Here is an 18,506-nt window from a genome sequence, read left to right as displayed (position 1 = left end):
GATCAGAGAGAGAAGCAGACCCCCTGCCGGGCAGGGAGCCCGATGCAGGACTCGATCCCGGGACTCCAGGATCATGACCTGAGCCGAAGGCAGTCGCTCAACCAGCTGAGCCACCCAGGCGCCCTGTTCTTTGTGTTATTGTTTGTTCATTACTGTGGGTAGGGGACAACATAGGTTTTATACTTTTAACCATTGGTAGCCCTTGCTCCAGAACCATGTACATCTGTTGTGGCTCCCCTCCTTGCATTCTCCCACCTCTGCCAAATATATATACTTGACATCTATATACATGCATATATAAATACACATATGGATAACCTGTCTTATTGTTAGTTTTCCTGAGATAGGCAGGATTTAGCAAATTTATGCCCCCTCTATCCCTTTCTTATAGCTGATTCTGTCTCTACTTAGCCATCACCATAGATCCTAATTTTACATATATTCCCCACTGATCTGTAAACTCAAAGGAGGTAACCATGTCCATTTGCTTCAGTTACATCCTCAGCACATAGCAGTGCTTAGCTCCCAATAAGCAATTAAAAAATATTTTTAATATTGAATATTAGTAATGCGATCCAGCTAAACCTAAAACTTTTTGCTATCTATAATAATTGAATAGTTAAAATTGTTAGAGATTCCCAATTTTTTGTACCTTGTAAGGTATAATGATAAATTCATTAAAAAAATTTTTTTAAATAAATGATTTGGAATGGAAAAAATTTTTGTCCTCACAAAATTTAAGATTCAATCTCTGTAGAAATGGTTTCTCTGGCCTAAGATTTAGGTACTCTACCAACAACCTGTGTATTTGCTTTATTCATAGCCTAAGGGTTTCTACTTTTCAAGTAAAGTTGGCTTTTGCTGAGCAAATGACAAAAGCCTGTTAGTTGAGTAATGGCACCAGCGTGCAATTAGTTCCTATTTATCTTTTAATCTGATAAAAATGAGCTTGTATGGATGCCTTTAATGAACCAACAAAAAAGAGTTACCATCTGGAGACCTCAACATCTGAGTTTCTTCTGATCTCTGTAGCCTCTTTTATATTAAGTAAAGTCTCTTTCCCCAAATTAAAAAGGTTACTTTTAACTTAAAATAATGTAGTATTTTGGGGCACCTGGGTGGCTCAGTTGTTAAGCGTCTGCCTTCGGCTCAGGTCATGATCCCAGGGTCCTGGGATCGAGCCCGTACTGGGCTCCCTGCTCTGTGGGAAGCCTGCTTCTCCCTCTCCCACTCCCCCTGCTTGTGTTCCCTCTTTTGCTGTGTCTCTCTCTGTCAAATAAATAAATAAAATCTTTAAAAAAAAATAATGTAGTATTTTGTCTCAACATAGCCCCTAGTGTTTTCATCAGTATTTAAAAAGGTTTTTACATTAACTATTTAATAAAAGGAGTGATCGAAACTCCCTTTCCTATGATTTACTGAGCTGATGCAAATAGATTGGCCAAGCTTGATTAGGTTTTCCATGTTAGCTGGGATGTTATTTAATACAGGACATAGGACTCCAACTTTCCTCTTGCCCTTGGGGAATGCTCTTTAAGTAGTACCCATGTGGCAAGGCCTAGGGTTTTGTTATAATTATATAGGTTTGGTCAGTCAACTCCTTGGGAGACAGCTGGAGTTTGAAAATGGAGATCTGGGTCCCAATCCTGATCCTGCTGGCTTGGAGCAAAATATCTATCCTCATTTCTTCATCCACAAAATTCATAAAAGGTTCAGTCCTGCTGTGAAGATTGTCTTAGAAAAACAGTGAAGTGCAAGTAGACCTGGCTTCAAATTCTGATTTTATTAACTTAAATTGTTCAATGTCTTGCAACACTTAAATTATGCATAATAGATCTTCCTGATATCTGTTGTTGTGAGGATTAAATGGAGATACAGTACGTATACTGCTTTGCCCAGTGCCTGGCGTACAGAAAGCACCCTGTGAATACTGTCTGTACTCAAGATAACCCATGATAGTAGTTTCAATTTAGTTAGCATCAAGTATTTAAAACGCCTTCCACTTGACAAATTGTTTTAAGGGCGAGCGACCACCTGCTGTATATCTTTTAACGTGGTGGTAAACTTAGAGATTTTTCTTTAATATATACTCGATACAAGAAAACTCAAAACACCAAAGGAAAAAAGTCTAGAAGCCAGCAACCCCCCCCCCTTAAGCTCCCCAGAACCAAATTTTGTTAACACTAGGCTGTGAAGTCACATGAAAGGATCCCAGGTATTGGAGGTTCCTGTGTGGCTCAGTCGGTTAAGCAGCTGCTTTCGGCTCAGGTCATGATCCCAGAATCCTCGGATCTAGCCCCGCGTCGGGCTCCCTGCTCAGCGGGGAGCCTGCTTCTGCCCCTCCCCCCTGCGCATGCTCGCTCAGTCTCTTTCTCTGTCTTAAATTTAAAAATTTAAAAACAACAACAACAAAAAAGGATCCCAGGCATTGACTGCTGGCTGGAGAGGTGCCACTGGTTCTAACCCTTTAAGATCAAAGAGGGCGGGGAGAATGTATTGTAAAGATGCAAGATCCGGTGGGAAAGGCAGATGGTGGGGCCCGGAGGCTTTCAGATTGTTTTCGCTGTGGTCCATTGTCTTATCTCCTCTCCAGGCCCACGTGTGCACGTAAATATTTCACAGAGCTGGGTTTCTCCTGCATCCATTGCTTGACTCCTCTTTTGCAGGAGGAAACTCGTGAGCGGAGATAGGGGTTATATCACTACGATAGGCGACGCCTGGGCTCGCGGGACCGGTCCAGGCGCACCTCCCTCCCCTGCACCGCTGGTCGGGAGCCGTCCGGGAACTTGCAGTTCGCCTTAAGTTCTAACCACTCCGAAGCGGTCCGCGGCGTCGAGGTATTGGCAGGGCGTTGCCGTCGCCCCTTTTGGCGGGCTCGGGCGCCCCGAGGCTCCGCCCTCCTGCGCCGTCCATCTGCACCCGCAGAGGCGGGCGCCGCGCCCTCATTGGCGCAGCGGTCCGCGGCGGGCCCGCCTCCTCCCGGCCCCGACGCGAGCACGTTGAGTGGCGGGGGCCGGCAGAAGAACTGTCCGAGCGAGGAGCGGCTCCTGGGGCCGGGCGGCACGGTTGGGGCGCCAGCTTTGGGCCCCCGAGAGGCTGCTGGGCCGGGACCGCGGCTCGCGGCCACGGGGGGAAGGGAGTGGGTGGGCTGAGAGCAGCTCGGTGGCGAGGCCGGCCCGCCGCCCCTTCCCCCCACCCCCGCCGACCTTGCCGGCAGAAGCTTCCCGGAGCTCCTCACGCCGGCGCGATGGCGACTGCTGGGGAGACGGAGGCCTCTCCGCCGACGGATGCGAGCTGGGAAAGTGGCGGCGGCGGAGACGACGAGATGAAGCAGGCGCTTCCGGAGCTTGAGTCCTCCCCACAAAATGGCGGCGGCGGCGGCGGCCTCAGCATCGCGGAGCCCGGCGGCGGCGCCGGGCCTGAGGAGACCGTTGCGGCCTCGGCCGCCCCGAGCGTCAGCCACGAGCAGCCTCAGGACTCGTCTGAGGCGGGCGCAGCCGCTCTCCTCAAAGGCCCCGAAGAGCCCGAAAGACCCGTTAGGAGGAGTTTTCAGATCCCCAGGAAGAGCAGAGAAAAGAAAGGTGGTGCTTCCCCTCTTCCCCAACCCCTCTTTCTCTCTCCCCTCCATCTTTTCATTAGAACCTCTCTGTCTCTTCTTCCCACACCCATCCGAGACACGTAAACACGCATGCAGCGCCAGCCGCCTCTCCCCTCACTGTCACGGCCACCCAGCTGCTGCGCCTGGTGCGAGAGGAAAGCGGTGGAACCACGCTCCGCTGCTCCCCTGTCCCCGTGGAAGTTGGAAGTAGCTCAGGTTTGAAGCTTGTCCGTAAGGCTGCAGCTCCCAGAGAGGAAAGATGGAGCTCGGCGCCCCTCCCTCCCAGCCCCTGAAGGCACAGAAGCTGGTGTGTCCTCCTAAGGATGCTTCTGACAAGTCTCACTGTGGAAATAGCCCGTGGCCATGGATTCTGGGGCTTTCTCCAAGGCCATTGCATTCAGAGGACCACAAGTGCTACTCCCTTTGGAAATTCTTCAGCTCTAAGTGTCTACTTGGAATTTGCTCGATGTCAGCGTCTCCCCCTTGTTTAGAAACCTCCATTAGATGTGATCCATGCACACTGGTATTTTCCATCACACTTCATTTCCATGTAGATTTTTCCCCTTGTTTTTGAAGCGTTAGATTAAATAGGTCTCTCTCTTTAAATCCAAACTTTAGTATGTTTTCTCTTGTATTTGAGAAGAATGGGAAGGTAGGTTCTTGGGGCAGTAATTTCCCTATGGAAAAAAATAGAAGCTTATGCCCAAGTGTCACCAACTTGATCTTGCAGACGAGAGAAGTTCAGGGTTTTTGTTTCTTTTTTTTTTTTTTTTTTAAAAAAAGGCCAGTCTAGATTTTGGAACCAATATAGGAACAGTTACATGAACTCCTTTTATCTGTTTAAAACTTAATGCTATTTTATGACATCTTTCTAATGGAGATCAAAATTAGTATTACCATTTTCTATTAGACTATTTTTGACTATCCAGTGATTTGGGATACTCTGGATTTAGTCAATTTAAAGTTTTTTTGTTTTACTGCGTGGTTTAGTATTTCATGATTTACTTTTTGGAAAATAGGAATTTTTTTTGCAGAACGCTTTTTAATTTGTAATTTAAATCTTAGTAAAGACTTGGAATCTTGAATTAAGCATGAGCTTCCTTTTTCCATGTGCTTATCTCCATTTGCACAACTGAAATTGTTAGAGCCTTTTATCAGTAAGATAGGAACGAAGTCAAACTGTTAATTTCTATTTCCATGACAAAGCCAAGGAAATCCTTGGTGTGAGAAACGATGTTGACAAAAATAAAGTTACCTTTGTCCACCAGCATGAGGAATGTTTCTAGAAATATCTTTTAAATGAATTAATGTATTTTAGAGTTCAAGAGGATACTTGTAAAGGTCAGGGCTGTCAGTTCTTTAATTTATTTGGTTAGGATGTATAGTCTCTAAGGAAATTTAGCTGCTCATCCTAAATTACCAGTTGGCAGAGAATAGGTTGGAAGTACATTCAGGTGGGCTGTGGTAAAGAGGTAGGAGATTGAACTTTTTTCAACTTGTTCCTAGCTTGATAAAATTTTGAAGTCCATTTTTTTTGTTTTCCTTTTTTTTTCCTCTTAAGTGCCCAAGAATATGGTTTATGGTACATCTTAAACCATGGATTTACCGTCTTAACTTTTGATAGGACCAGAATATTGTTGTAGAAATCCTCATAGTTTGGTTTGCGACTAGGGAAGTCACCAGGAAATGTTGAAAGGCACTGTGTTTACATGTGGTTTTTTTAATTAGGTAAATCCAGAGGTTACTGTAAAATAGGCTTTATTTGAACACACTAGAAGTGAATATAATTGAGGAATTAGGAAATCTAAAACCTAGTTGCTTTCTCCCCTGAGTCTGATGCTCCTTGGGGAAAATTTATGTTTTCTATTTTCACTTAGAGGCAAAAGATTGTCAACTTTTGTCTTGTCAGGGAGGTTATAGGTAAGGAAAATAAAACACACTGGACTTTTTTCATGTTTAGTGAAAATAATTTATGCACTAAGCAGCAGTTGTGCAAATGATGCAGTAACCATTTAAATAGAGCTTTTAAAACTTAAATAAGCAGCTATTTTACCACCATGGACTTTATCCTGTCCAAGCTGAAAGAAGATAGTGTTTGGTTATAGAACTTAATAGAAAAATTGAAGTTTTCATAATTTAAAAAAAATGCTTTATCAGAAATAATACAGCAGGTGCTGCTAGTTTCACACTTCATCCCCAAATCATCTCTTGAAAGGTATCACTTTATGTACAGGATTTGGCTAGCTATTAGTTGTGGTCATCTGAGTCTTTTATCGTGAATGTTAGATCATTTTCAGTAGATACCTCTGAACCTTTCAGTATGAAAGATTCTTTTGCATTTATATTTTAATATGGCAGACCTTTGCTTGTGACTATGCTTTTCCAGTGAAATTTAACATGACTTGATTATTTTTGGTACCTTAATACATGAGTATAACTTGCTGACTCCAAGTTATTTTTTTGGTATTGACAATAGCATAACATCTAGAATACTGCCGTTCTAATTAATATTGGCAGACACTTTATAGTGCTTATTAGTAAGTTGGAGGCATTGTTTAAAGCAATTTACACACATTAACTAAATCTCAACAATTCCATGTAGTAGGTATTATTCCCATTTTACAGATGAGGAAACCGAAGTAATGCGCAGTCAGATAACTTGTTCAAGGTCATACAGCTAGTAAAAGATAGAGTTGGAATTTGAACTTACAGCTGGTAAGTGTATAGTACTTACCACTACTCAAACTGTAACAAGACTTCTTTTTTTGTAATCTAAGTGTTTTTGTTAGCTTTTGATCTGATCTAGTAAAAATTTTTTTACCCTCTGTAACATTTAGAAATATTTAGTATATCTTCATCTTTGGAATATTTTGAGATTCAGAACTTATTAACACATTTAATCAGTACTGACAGATTAAATGACATAACTATTGACTGGAAGAGTAAAATTTACTCTTTGATGTAGTGGTGTTTATTGGCTGGGCTATTATCTGTAGTGTAAAGAGGCACTGTTCTGACATTTAACCAAATTGTACAATTGCATTTTGTCAGTAGATGTTTTACTCTTGCCTTTTTTTGCTTTAAAATCTAATACTATAAGTCTAAAAGCAAATTAAAATTGGTAATTTGATATAATTTTTCCCTCCAAAGTTCTTGGGAAATGAAATAGTGATGATTCACTTTCTGGAAAATGTTTACTGGTTAATGTTTTATGTAGGGCACAAGACTACTCATGTACCTGCATCCATACTGGTCTAGTCCAGCAGAATTAATGGCTCATTCTCCTCCCTAACACCCATCTTTTCCCAAAAATTTGCAGTTGTCTTTTTGAAGACTTTGAGGCAAAGTCTCCTTTGAAGATATTTGCATGGTGTTTCAGTAGTTGTATATGGGTGATTGGGTTCTAAGTACCATAGATCTCCCTACATAGAAATAAGCAGGGAAGTATTGGCACAATCCTGTCATCCATATAAACATTTGATAGGTGTATATACATTCTAAATAGTAGAAGTAAAATTTTCTTTGACTTATTCCCCAGGCCAGAAAAAGTCAATAGTTTCATATTTGTGCTTGTCTCTCTAGTCCCTGCCAGCATATTCATTGTTGATTCTGCACTATGTTCTGTTTATTTATTTATGTAAAGATTTTATTTATTAGAGAGCACCAGTGGGTAGGGGAGGGGCAGAGGGAGAGGGAAAAGCAGACTTCCTCCTGAGCAGGGAGCCCTATGCTGGGGTTGATCCGAGGACCCCGGGATCATGACCTGAGCCAAAGGCAGACGCTTAACTGACGGAACCACCCAGGCACCCCACTATGTTGTCTTGATTTAGAGATGAAACCTCCATTCCTAAAGTATAATGTCTGTAGCAATTTTATTAGACTGAAGAAAAATGATTTTTAAAGTCTTTCAAGTAAATTATTGGAACATGGGTGTTTGTTGTATTTTAATCAATACCAGTAGACATCAGAGAGATGGATTCAGAGAATTGCAGAATACACATGATCCACAGCCCACTCTTGGCTGTTTCCTTTTCTTCCATGAATTAGTTACTTTAAATTGGAATGTGTAGTTCACATTGTCTTATTTTTATGTTTTGGTAACAGTGGTCCTTTATTTTAAAAGTTAGTTTGTTTTTACATATATGTAGTTATGATTTTTTTTGTTTTCTTTTACATATATACATCTTAATACATGGCATTGAATTATGTAAATTGGTAAAATTGAAAAAAGTGTTCCTTTGACTAAGGAACTAAGCTGTTTCATGACCTAAACTTTATGTCTATTCCAACTGCTTAAATATAACATTAAATTGAGTATTTTTTTTTAAGATTTTTTATTTACTTGTTTGACAGAGACACAACAAGAGAGAAAGCACAAATAGGGGGAGTGGAAGAGGGAGAAGCAGGCTCCCCACTGAGCAGGGACCCCAATGTGGGGCTCGATCCCAGGACCTTGGGACAATGACCTGAGCCGAAGGCAGACATTTAACGACTGAGCCACCCAGGCGCCCCTAAATTGAATATGTTTTTTTGTATGCTACCAGTTATAAAAAAATAATCTGATAGCATGGATAATATGAAGTCAGGAGACCTGAATTCTAGTTCTAATTCTGTGATACAATCCTTTTCCTTGTCTGAATTATAAGTCTTCTAATGTCTTTCTAAATCTGCACTTCAGTCCCATAAAATATCTATAATCAATTTTGTCGATAAGGAAACCTTGTGAATTACAAAAGTCAACTCATTAGCCATGTGTCTGACATGTATTTGATTGAAAAACATAATTTTGCTTATTTGCAGGATTTCTGTGTGTGGAAGAACTGTTACTTCTCTTAACCTTTATAAATCAGCGTGAGAGCTTTTGGCCCTGTTAAATGCATTAAAATGAGAAAAGAGATTTTACAGAAGCCACATAAGCTATAAAGAGCATAATCCTGGACATCAAGTTCTTTTCCTTTTATACCTAATTTCCTGTGTCTAAGGGTTCTGTATAATTTCTTGGTCTAAAAAGGAAACAATTTTATTTTTCCAGCTCTGTCATGATTAGTTTCAGCTCTTGTATACACGTATATAAATCTTTTCTTTTACTTAGAGCTCAGGATACAAGATTTGGAGCTACGCGGCCTGAATTTGAATCCTACCTGCCCTATTTATTCATTAAGTATGTAACCTTGGGCCACATTAGCTGTTAGCTGTTAGGTTCGTTTGTGAAATGGGTATAATTGAACTTCATAGGATGGTTTTAATGATTAAATGAGATAATGCATGTAAACAGTATAGTATCTGAATAGTAATAATGACCCACTAATGATTAGACTCAGTAATTGTCAGAATCCAGAGAAAAATATATTGGATACTTTATTAAGTGAAATAATTACTGTATAAAATGTTCTATTCCCCATTTGGATAATCACAGGGTAGTTTATTATTGCCTCAAATAATGACCCATAATTAAGATTATGGTACATATGTTTTTTCTTTAAGAGAAGTGACCAAAGGATTTTCAGTGTTAAGAGGATTATTAAGTACAAAATAGGCAACTTGGGAATGTACATTCAGAACATAAACTTGTTAAATTTCTAATTATTACCAGCACATTGACTTGAAATCCTTAAAAATAGTTACATTATTTTTGTAGAAATGATAACTGGGAGGGGAAAAAAATTATAACTGCCCTAAGTATTAAAGCCAACGGAGTCATTTGAAATAGAAAATACCTTGGACACAGGCATTTTTTCTATATTTTCATCTTTAATTTTTCCCCCCTGGCAATCTACTTGAGTACATTTGACATGACTATAGGACATAATGAAATAAAACAACTGTTTAGTACTTCTCTGAGAATTGGAATGTTAATTTCTATATAAATTAAAATGATATAATTTTTCATGTATGATTAGATCAATGGTGGGAATAGTGTTGGGACAGCTTAACTAAGGAAAATAATTTAGGCATATAAAATTTTACAGAAGTTTAATGCCATATGGTACTTTTGGGTGGAGCCATTTTAGATGTCTGAAGTCACTTTGTTAGAAACAAAAATCAGTCCTGCATAAAACCCAATTTTTAAAATCCTACCTAACCCATTTTGGATGTGAAAGCCTATAAAGACTATTCCACATGCTGTTTTCCTTGCCAAGTTTTTCCCAACTTAGTTGGGAACAGTCACAAAGATGTTTTTTCCTACCACATTCTGTAAAACAGATTTGAATGAGGGTGTATTTCTTTTAAGCTTTCATTTTGTTTTACATATTACTGAATTGGTGAATTTGTAAGACTTAAGATGATAGCAATGATACTTTGGTAGTTGTAGGATATATTTGTATTTAGTTTTAAAAAAATCTTTGACAAAGTTTATTCTTATTTTCTTTACTAACTTATGTAGTTATTCAACTTACTTGGGGCCAGTGCTCACAGTTCTAGCTACTGGCATATGATAAAGATAGAGTAATGAACAAAGCAGATGCAGTTCTTGCTCTTGTGGACCTTAATAGATTATTGAGTATATTCATCTACAAATTTGATTATAGGACACATTTTGTGTTTAATAGTATGTTCTTTTGAGTGATTTTTTTTTCCCCCTGCTTACCCCTAGTGTCTATTGCATCGTAACTGTGTTGGCTTTATTTCTTTTAGTGTGGGATCCCAAAGTAGTAGGAACCGTTTATATACACTTTGTTATTGAATGTTACATTTTTACAGACACTTGTAATATATACGTAGTGTGGTAAATGGATGGATGGATATGTCATTTGAAATCATGTCCTTTAAAACCTAATACTATGTATAGAAACTACAGTAAACAGCTGCTCTCTAGTATCTTTAAGAATATGTACAAGCAGAACACTGTTTTTAGTAGTAGCCTAAAAGTATTTTGACTGTGACATTTATTCTCTTCAGAAATAATATCTCAAAAGAAGTTAAGGTAATACAGTATAACATAAGTTCTTTGGATACTTCTATATACAGTGAAATATAAATGGTTCCTTTTTTGGCTTAGGGAACATTTATATGTGTAGACTTTTGAAATTTATTAGTAAGTTAAACTATTTCATGCATAAAGTGGAAATTTGAAATTATTAGACCACTAATCCACTGGTCCAAGAACAAATTGGATATTTGACTTTTAAGTATTTTAAAAATTAAATGGGGGGTGTGGAAAGTTGTAGGAGGGGGGATAAAGAATTTCATTGTCTTTATACTGGATGCTGTGCTTAGAGCTTTTTCCATGTGTTGTCTTATGTGTGGAATGTAGAATTTAGTGGTTATTAGGATAACTAGAGTTTTTTACAGATTAGAGAACTGAGCTTATTTTTGGTTGATTTACCAAGGCTCTCCCACAAAGTTAATAAATGCTAGATTTGTTACTTGTGTCCAGGCTTGACTCCAAAGCTCTACATCTTTCCATTTCACTAAGCTTTCATAATAAATGTTCTACTATATGTTGGTAATACAAGAAAGCAATGGAAGTAGCGTATTTTATTTTAATTTTAGTACTAAAAACCAAATAGAATAATTTTATAGACACCTAAGTTTGTCTTAAATGTTTTTATACATTCATTTATGCTGTAAGCATGTAGTTTGCTGAAGTAAATGGTCATAGACATACTATTTCAGTGTAACATAAGATAGGAGTGGAGACAAGTTGAGGATAGGCACAGGTTCTTTCTTATGAGAGTGTTAAAGCAATTTATGTTGCCATCGTAGCATTCTTAAGTTTTTGCAAAATTGTAACCTCTTGTCTACATCTGTAATGCCAGATGCTCATTGCTGAAGGAACTGGTCAATGTAGGGAACTGTAATTTTTCTTCAGGGAATTAATGTGTCTCTTTTGAATATCACAAAATAAGATAGCCTTGATGACTTTTTTCAACTTCACTTAAAAGTGATATTAAACCCACAAAATTTAAGAGACTACATTTAAGATGGAATCATGTTAAAATTAATTTTTTTTTTGTTTTAGCACTTTTTCAGCCATTAACTCCAGGCTCTCGAGAATTTGAAGATGTTCTAAATATTCTCCATTCATCTTACCTTGAGCCAACCTCAGTAACAAATTTTAACTACAAACGTGCTTGCTTGATACATAATGAACTTTTGGAAAAGGAGGTATGTTTTGGTTTTTGTTTTTTTTTAGGACATGTAATTTATTGTATGTCAATTAAGGAGGTACGTTTTAAATTGTGCATATTGTAAGATTCTTCAGAACCAGTTAATAGTCTGGAAGTTGTTTTATGTTCCTTTTCTTTAAAAACGCTAGTTTTTAGGAAAGCCAAATTATGGAAAGGAAAACAAGTTTTAAATCACATCTTTTTTCTTCAAAGTATTGTTGATATAGCACTATTTATTTGTTCGGATAAGTTAATGTTCAATTATGTAAAATAACTTATTGAAAATGAATCTTAAACATAGGAATAGCTTACTGTATAATGGCTTAATTATAAACTTATAAGGCTCTTTGCTCTTTTAAGTGCATATTAATTAAATGAAATCTATAATTTATATTATGTCTAAATTGGAAGATAATTAATGAAATCAAATGTATATATTTTTTAGGATATGCTTAATTTTTTCCCCAGTTATTGCTTAGTAGCTGAATTTTCTTACTATCACTAGTAGAAATTCTTAGTGAAAAAGTGTAAACAAAGTTTCATGTACAAATTAGAATATTTTTAGGAAAAGCCAAAATGCATATTCTGAGATGATATAAATGAGATGTTTAGAAATATTTTATGTGTTTATTGCTTCCTAGTGCACATGAAATATTATTAATTATGTACTTTTGTGAGTTGGTTAACCCAGTGCTACCAGAATTAATTTTGAGAGAATCCATGAAGTTACTGGCTCCCCAAGAAAATTAAAACCTTGATAGTTTGATGTGGTTTCATGGTATGATAAGGGTTATTTATTAATTTTATATGAAAATTTAGTCTAATGATTAATCATATTACTGAACATTGGTAATTATTTGAATACTGCATATAAATCTATTAGATGTGGGCTCCATATTTTGAATGTATATCTGTTTGCTTGTATCTAAAAGTGAAAGTCAGTAACTTGCAGTTTAGTTATACTTAGACAAAGTTGTTTTTTTATCCTGGCAGTATGTATGGTACATGTCTTACATAGTTGGCATTGAGACTATAGTTTTAAAGAAATGGAACCTTTTCCGTGTCCTGATTGAGTTTATAGTCCAAAAGTTGATCATTCAGCAGAGATTTATTAAACCACCTACTGTATGCAGTGCATCATGTTAAGTAAACTGAGAGATCCAAAGGTAACTAAAACATGAACTTAAAAATCTGTGGGAGAGTTGGAATGTGGTAAAATTTTAGTAGAAATTTAGTTAAAATTGATAAACACTAGATGCTTATTTGATTATTATGAGGTAAAGAGCTAGTTATGAGGAAAAAATTGAAGCACAGAAAATACAGGGAGAGAAAAGATAATTTCTACTTTGGTTACATTTGGGATTTCTTAGGAATAAAATTACTGAAGCTCTTAGCTTGAAAGACATAATCACATACTAAGGAGTTGTTACAGATTTAGTTTTGTTTAGTTCACAGAAAAGCGAAGAGAACTGAAGTTTGATGGTCGTTTAGATAAAGAACTTTCAGAATCCTATGCATTTCTTATGGTTGATCGATACCAGGTAAGTGAACTCTTTATAAAAAACAATTTGAGGATGTTTCCATTGTTAAGTTACTAGTTTTGCAATGTAACAATACACTTGAAAATTATAAACTATTTTATAAGTTAGTGTAAATGATATGAGGTATAAATGGAAGAAATGATTTAGTAGGGCAAGGTATTTCATTGTCATGTAATTGCTTTTCAGATGTGCTTAAATTTTTTCTGACCAAACCCATTTTCTTTCCCTAGGATGTGCTTGATAATGAATAATTCTCCCTTTATTAAAATAGATTATATTCTATATTGTAGGTTATATGTGCTGGGAACTATTTTTTCTCCTTCAATTGAAGATGTTTAGGTGGAATTTTTATTTAAATATTTTGCCAGTTCTAATTCTCCCTAAAAGGGAATGTTTATATATGTGGGTGGCATGAATTCTGACTATCTGTCACACCTAGTATAAACAAAAATGGATTCCAGCTATGGTTACATTGGAAGCATAAGCCAGTTTCACATTGATATTTAGTCATAAAGTGTCATATATATAAAATTTCTGTAATGCAGAACCTACATAAGTTTAGAAGCTTGGGTTTTATAGAGCAACTTGACAAATTATCTTTTCATGTTTTTAATGTATTATGATTGTGAGATGAAGTGTTTTGTTTATTTAGGTCCAAAGCATATGTGAAAAAGGATTACAGGTGGGCCAGTCCAAAATAACAATTCTTGGCAGTCCTTCCATGGGTAATCTTTTTTTTTTTTTCCCACTTATCTACTGTTGCCTTTTAAACATATTAATTTTGCTGCATTCCTTAAAATTAAATTTATGTATGCCTTGTCATGTTCCTAGAAAAGGAGGATAGTTTCAGGATCTGTAATGTGAAACCGGTTTTACCCTTTGTTTCTGATTTTGCTTACTTCAGATTGATCAAAGATTATCTCTTTTTTTTCTTTTTTAAAGTCAGTCTAGTCCTGGTGATTTTGAGAAACTTAGACTTAGTTTCATGTTTCTGGTTCTTTTTGTTGTTTCTGTCTTGGTTAAATATCAGCTATCTTTACTGTCATTACATTTTTAAAGGTGTCATACCTTTTTTATCTCTTATCATTAGGTTAAATGTTTGGATTTTCTTTTTTGTATTTGTGCCCTTATTCAAATTCTTTAATTTTTCCCTCTTCACTAGGTATCTATCTTTCTAGGTATGCTGATTTATTACAAGCTAATCCTTTGGAACCTGGGGCAGTGGGCGATGTTGTTATTTTTAAAATAATGAAGGTAATTTTAACATTTACATTTCATATATCAAGGACATTTGATTTGGATTTTAGTTGGCCCTGTCTTTAGGAGTTTGATTAAATTAAAATCAGTCCTTGCTTAGTTTAGTATATAAAGATATTTTCGAGAGTGGTTTGCCATCTTTGATTTATTTGATTTCCTTCCCAAAGAAAATAAAGAGGGTAATACGTTGGTAATGTCGTTTAGGCTAGTGAACAGGGTTGTAAATGAAATTTTTATTTTCTTGTTATTAAGCACATTCAAACAGCACCTTTTTAGTTGTCATTTTTGGTGCTTCAATATTGGTAAAATGTGTTGAGTGTTACCAGGTATTAAAGGAAAGAACTGTTGTCATAGGTGATCTATATTTGGAGAAGTATTTTATAATGTTATATAGTCAATAATAAGTTTAGGTGGACTTAAAAGGTTTTGTCTATTTTAGGGTAAAATAAAGAGTATATACGACCCCATGGGTGTTAAAAGTCTGGAATCTGTATTAAGTAAAAGTGCTTTGGACCCAACACCAAAGCATGAATGTCACGTGTCAAAGAATGCCAATAGAGTTACATCACTTTTGGCTTACAGAGCCTATGAGCTTACTCAGGTAGGTGCTTGGATTCATTTCAGTGTTACGACTTCATATCTATTTGTCATCAAATCCTTTAATGTTTCCCTGTACCTTCTGCCACCACACCAGTCTAACCTCTGGTGTCCATATAACACTACCGGAGTGTCTCTCACTGCTATTTATTCAGTGTTTTCAAGACAGCTCAGAAACATAGTGTGGCTTCCTAGACTTACAGAGTAATATTGAGATTCCTTAGTCTAGTTCTTTCTGTCAACCTGGTGTTTTGTATGATCGCTGCCCTCAACACACCTCATTTCATTTTGAAGCCTTGGCTTCTCTTGGCCTAGATTCTGGCCTAGAAAGATCTCCTGCCTAATAAAATACTACTCATCCTTTTTAAAGTTGAAAACCCTTGAATTACCATAATTCATGTAATTTTATGCTATTGATTTGATAGTTTTTTTATTTTAACATTTTTCTAAGATGCAAACTTAGAATTAAATTTTAAGCTTTAAAATGATAAACAGGAAAAAGTATATATTTGCCAAATTTTAGTCACTATGTTTTTATATGATGTTTGACTACAATTGCCCCCCCCCTTATCCTCAGGGTCCAAGGCTCCCAGTGGGTGCCTGAAACCACGGATAGTACTGAACTCTGTATGTATTATGTTTTTCCTATGCCTGCATACCTATGATAAAGTTTAATTTATAAATTAGGCACAGTAAGAGATTAATCACAATAATAATAAATAAGAACAATTATACTATAAAGTTTTTGTGGTCTCTCTCAAAATCTCACTGTGCTGTATTCACCCTCATGATGATATGAGGTGATAAAATGCCTACATGATGAGATGCAGTGAGGGGAATGATGTAGTTACTGTGGTGTAATGTTAGGCTACTGTTGACCTTCTGACCATTTGTCAGGAGGAACATCTTCTGGACTATGGTTGATCACAGAAGCTGAAAATGGAAAGCGAAACTACGTATATGGGGGGGACTATTGTATAAAGTAATGGGGAATTACTTTATAATAGAAACTTTATATAAAAAATGCATGCTATTTTTTAACAAATGTATAAAAAATGTATATAGCCAGATGGATTGTATGGGAAAAGGAGTGGTATGCTAACCCCCCTGGAGCTGTTCTTTTTTTTTTTCTTTCTTTAATCTTCACTTTATTTATAGAAAATAAAATTTGTTCTTGTTCCTTTTTTAACACTCAGTTGTAAGTGAAACTTTTTTTTTTAATTGAAGTATAGGGACGTCTGGGTGGCTCAGTCGGTTAAGTGTCTGCCTTCGGCTCAGGTCATGATCCCAGGGTCCTGGGATCCCTGCTTGTGTTCCCACTCCCCCTGCTTGTGTTACCTCTCTCGCTGTGTCTCTCTGTCAAATAAATGAATAAAATCTTTTAAAAAATAAATAAATAAATAAATTGAAGTATAATTGACTCTTTTTGAAGACTCTGAATGGGCAAGCAAGACATATTGTTGGGGCTTTTAGCAAAAATTATATTCACCAAAGTCATCTGGGCTGGCTCATTTGATGATTTTTTTGGGCAGTAGTTGCAGAAGGTAGCAGTAACTTTTTCTTTTTCTTTTCCTTTTTTTTTTTTTTTTTTGAGGTAGGTTTTTCTAACAACCTGTAAACTAGCTTGATGTTTCCAAAAAATTTTCAGGCATTTTTAGAGCAGCAACAACATTGAAATCAGTAGTTTCCCAAGGGAATGGACTTTGAAGGACAATGCTTTGTTTATAAACTGGAGCATTCTTTTTAATGAAAATCACTAGTCTGCAAGTCACAAAACCCTAATGAATGTTGTGAATAGGTGAAGGGGAGAGGCAGATGGGTAGTAAGAAGAGAATTAACTACTTTTGTCACCTGTGTTCATAATCCCTTCCACCTCCTCTTTGCGGCTTGGTCTGCAGTTGGCACCAAGAATATGTTTTTCTTTTGAAATAATGAACAGGGGCGCCTGGGTGTCTCAGTCGGTTAAGCGTCTACCTTGGCTTAGGTCATGATCCCAGGGTCCTGGAATCAAGCCCCACATCAGGTTCCCTGCTCAGCAGGGAGTCTGCTCTCCTGCCTCCCCTCACCCCACCCCAGCTTGTACTTTTTCTCTCACTCATTTTCTCTCTCAAATAAAATCTTAAAAAAAAAATAATAATGAACAGAATGCTAGATTTGGTTGAGATTGTGTCCTTAGCATTTTACTTTTTTCTATCAAATTGACTTTTCTGGGCTGACTTGGGAGCTTACAAATGTCCATTTGTAACATTTTTATGAGGAAATTTGTTGTACATTCCCAGGGGTCAGCTTTTAAGAAGTAAGCTTTTAGAGTACCTACTAGTGCATCTGAGATAGAGAAGTAGAATATTTTATATCATAAAATGAATATAAAGTACAAATTATTTTAAATAAATTGATAAGCAGTGCTTAAAGATAGTTTCTGTTTGAGGTTTAAATGGTGTTATATTTCTCAAAAATCAGGGAAGTAAAGATTCTACTGTGTACATCTTGTTTTACAGAAGTTAATTTTGCATTTTCTTATTTTTAGTATTATTTTTATGAGTATAGCTTTGATGAACTCAGGCGAAGACCAAGACATGTATGTCCATATGCGGTTGTATCTTTTACTTACAAAGATGATATACAAACTCCAAAGTTTGTGCCTTCATCAAGGTAAGACTCATGAGTTTTAGACTTCATCCAGAATATTATCATCCAGAATATTATTTTACATGTCCTGCCCTGCCGAATTAGGAGGAACATTTTGTTTTCTTCCCATTTTTTTTCTTACCTGGCAGTTAATTAGATGCATGAGTGTTCATGATGACTTTTAAAAGGTCAGTGTGAAAAACATAATTTATGTGGAAATACAAACTAAAATTTACTTAAACCTCACCAGTTAACCCTTTTTCTCTTGATATTGAAGGTTTGCATAGTTGAGTAAAATGTAGTTTTTAAAAGTGAAATTTTATGTATTAGCGCTCCTAGAAATGGGGAGCTTCTATAAAAGATGCTCCAGTCCACCTCAAACCAACTAAAAAATCAAATGTTTATTAAGTAGTCTAGGCATTGATAATTTTAAAAGCTTCTAGGTGATTCTGATTTTTAGTCAATTGAGTACCACTGGTGATATCTTATAAGCTCTAATGTAAGGTGACAAAATACAAAGCAGTTTCCCTTATTTTTTTCCCATGTGGTGGTTCCAGAAAGTTGTTGGGAAAATTGATACCTATTAATTTAGAAATACTGTTTTAAAAAGCCACATTTCATGAAATACATACATTTTTTGAGGTCAATCTTTTCATTGGTTTTCCAGATCAAATCATGTCTTCCTTTAAGTTGAGATCCAGCACACTTTTTTCATGTCAGCAAATAACCCTGGTAACCATCCATCCATAGCCATTAAGTAGCAATTCATATGAT

General features: G+C 36.6%; 1 protein-coding gene across 7 annotated transcripts in view; it reads left to right on the top strand.

Annotated features, from left to right (window-relative positions):
- Positions 1 to 3,098: 3,098 nt before the first annotated feature.
- Positions 3,099 to 18,506, top strand: part of TASOR (transcription activation suppressor) — a 51,445-nt gene continuing 36,037 nt past the window's right edge. For all 7 annotated transcript variants that reach the window (XM_027584657.2, XM_027584660.2, XM_027584655.2 and 4 more), the window contains exons 1-7: positions 3,099 to 3,581; positions 11,562 to 11,707; positions 13,158 to 13,250; positions 13,903 to 13,975; positions 14,413 to 14,504; positions 14,947 to 15,108; positions 17,632 to 17,756. In XM_027584657.2, coding sequence (XP_027440458.1) covers positions 3,248 to 3,581; positions 11,562 to 11,707; positions 13,158 to 13,250; positions 13,903 to 13,975; positions 14,413 to 14,504; positions 14,947 to 15,108; positions 17,632 to 17,756 — 1,025 coding nt within the window. In that variant the 5' untranslated portion in view covers positions 3,099 to 3,247. The remainder of the gene's footprint in view (positions 3,582 to 11,561; positions 11,708 to 13,157; positions 13,251 to 13,902; positions 13,976 to 14,412; positions 14,505 to 14,946; positions 15,109 to 17,631; positions 17,757 to 18,506) is intronic.

The sequence above is a fragment of the Zalophus californianus genome, chromosome 1 (genome assembly GCF_009762305.2).
Source record: "Zalophus californianus isolate mZalCal1 chromosome 1, mZalCal1.pri.v2, whole genome shotgun sequence".
NCBI lineage: Eukaryota > Metazoa > Chordata > Mammalia > Carnivora > Otariidae > Zalophus > Zalophus californianus.
The sequence above is the reverse complement of the archived record's forward strand: the minus strand, read 5'-3'. Positions and strand labels throughout refer to the sequence as shown.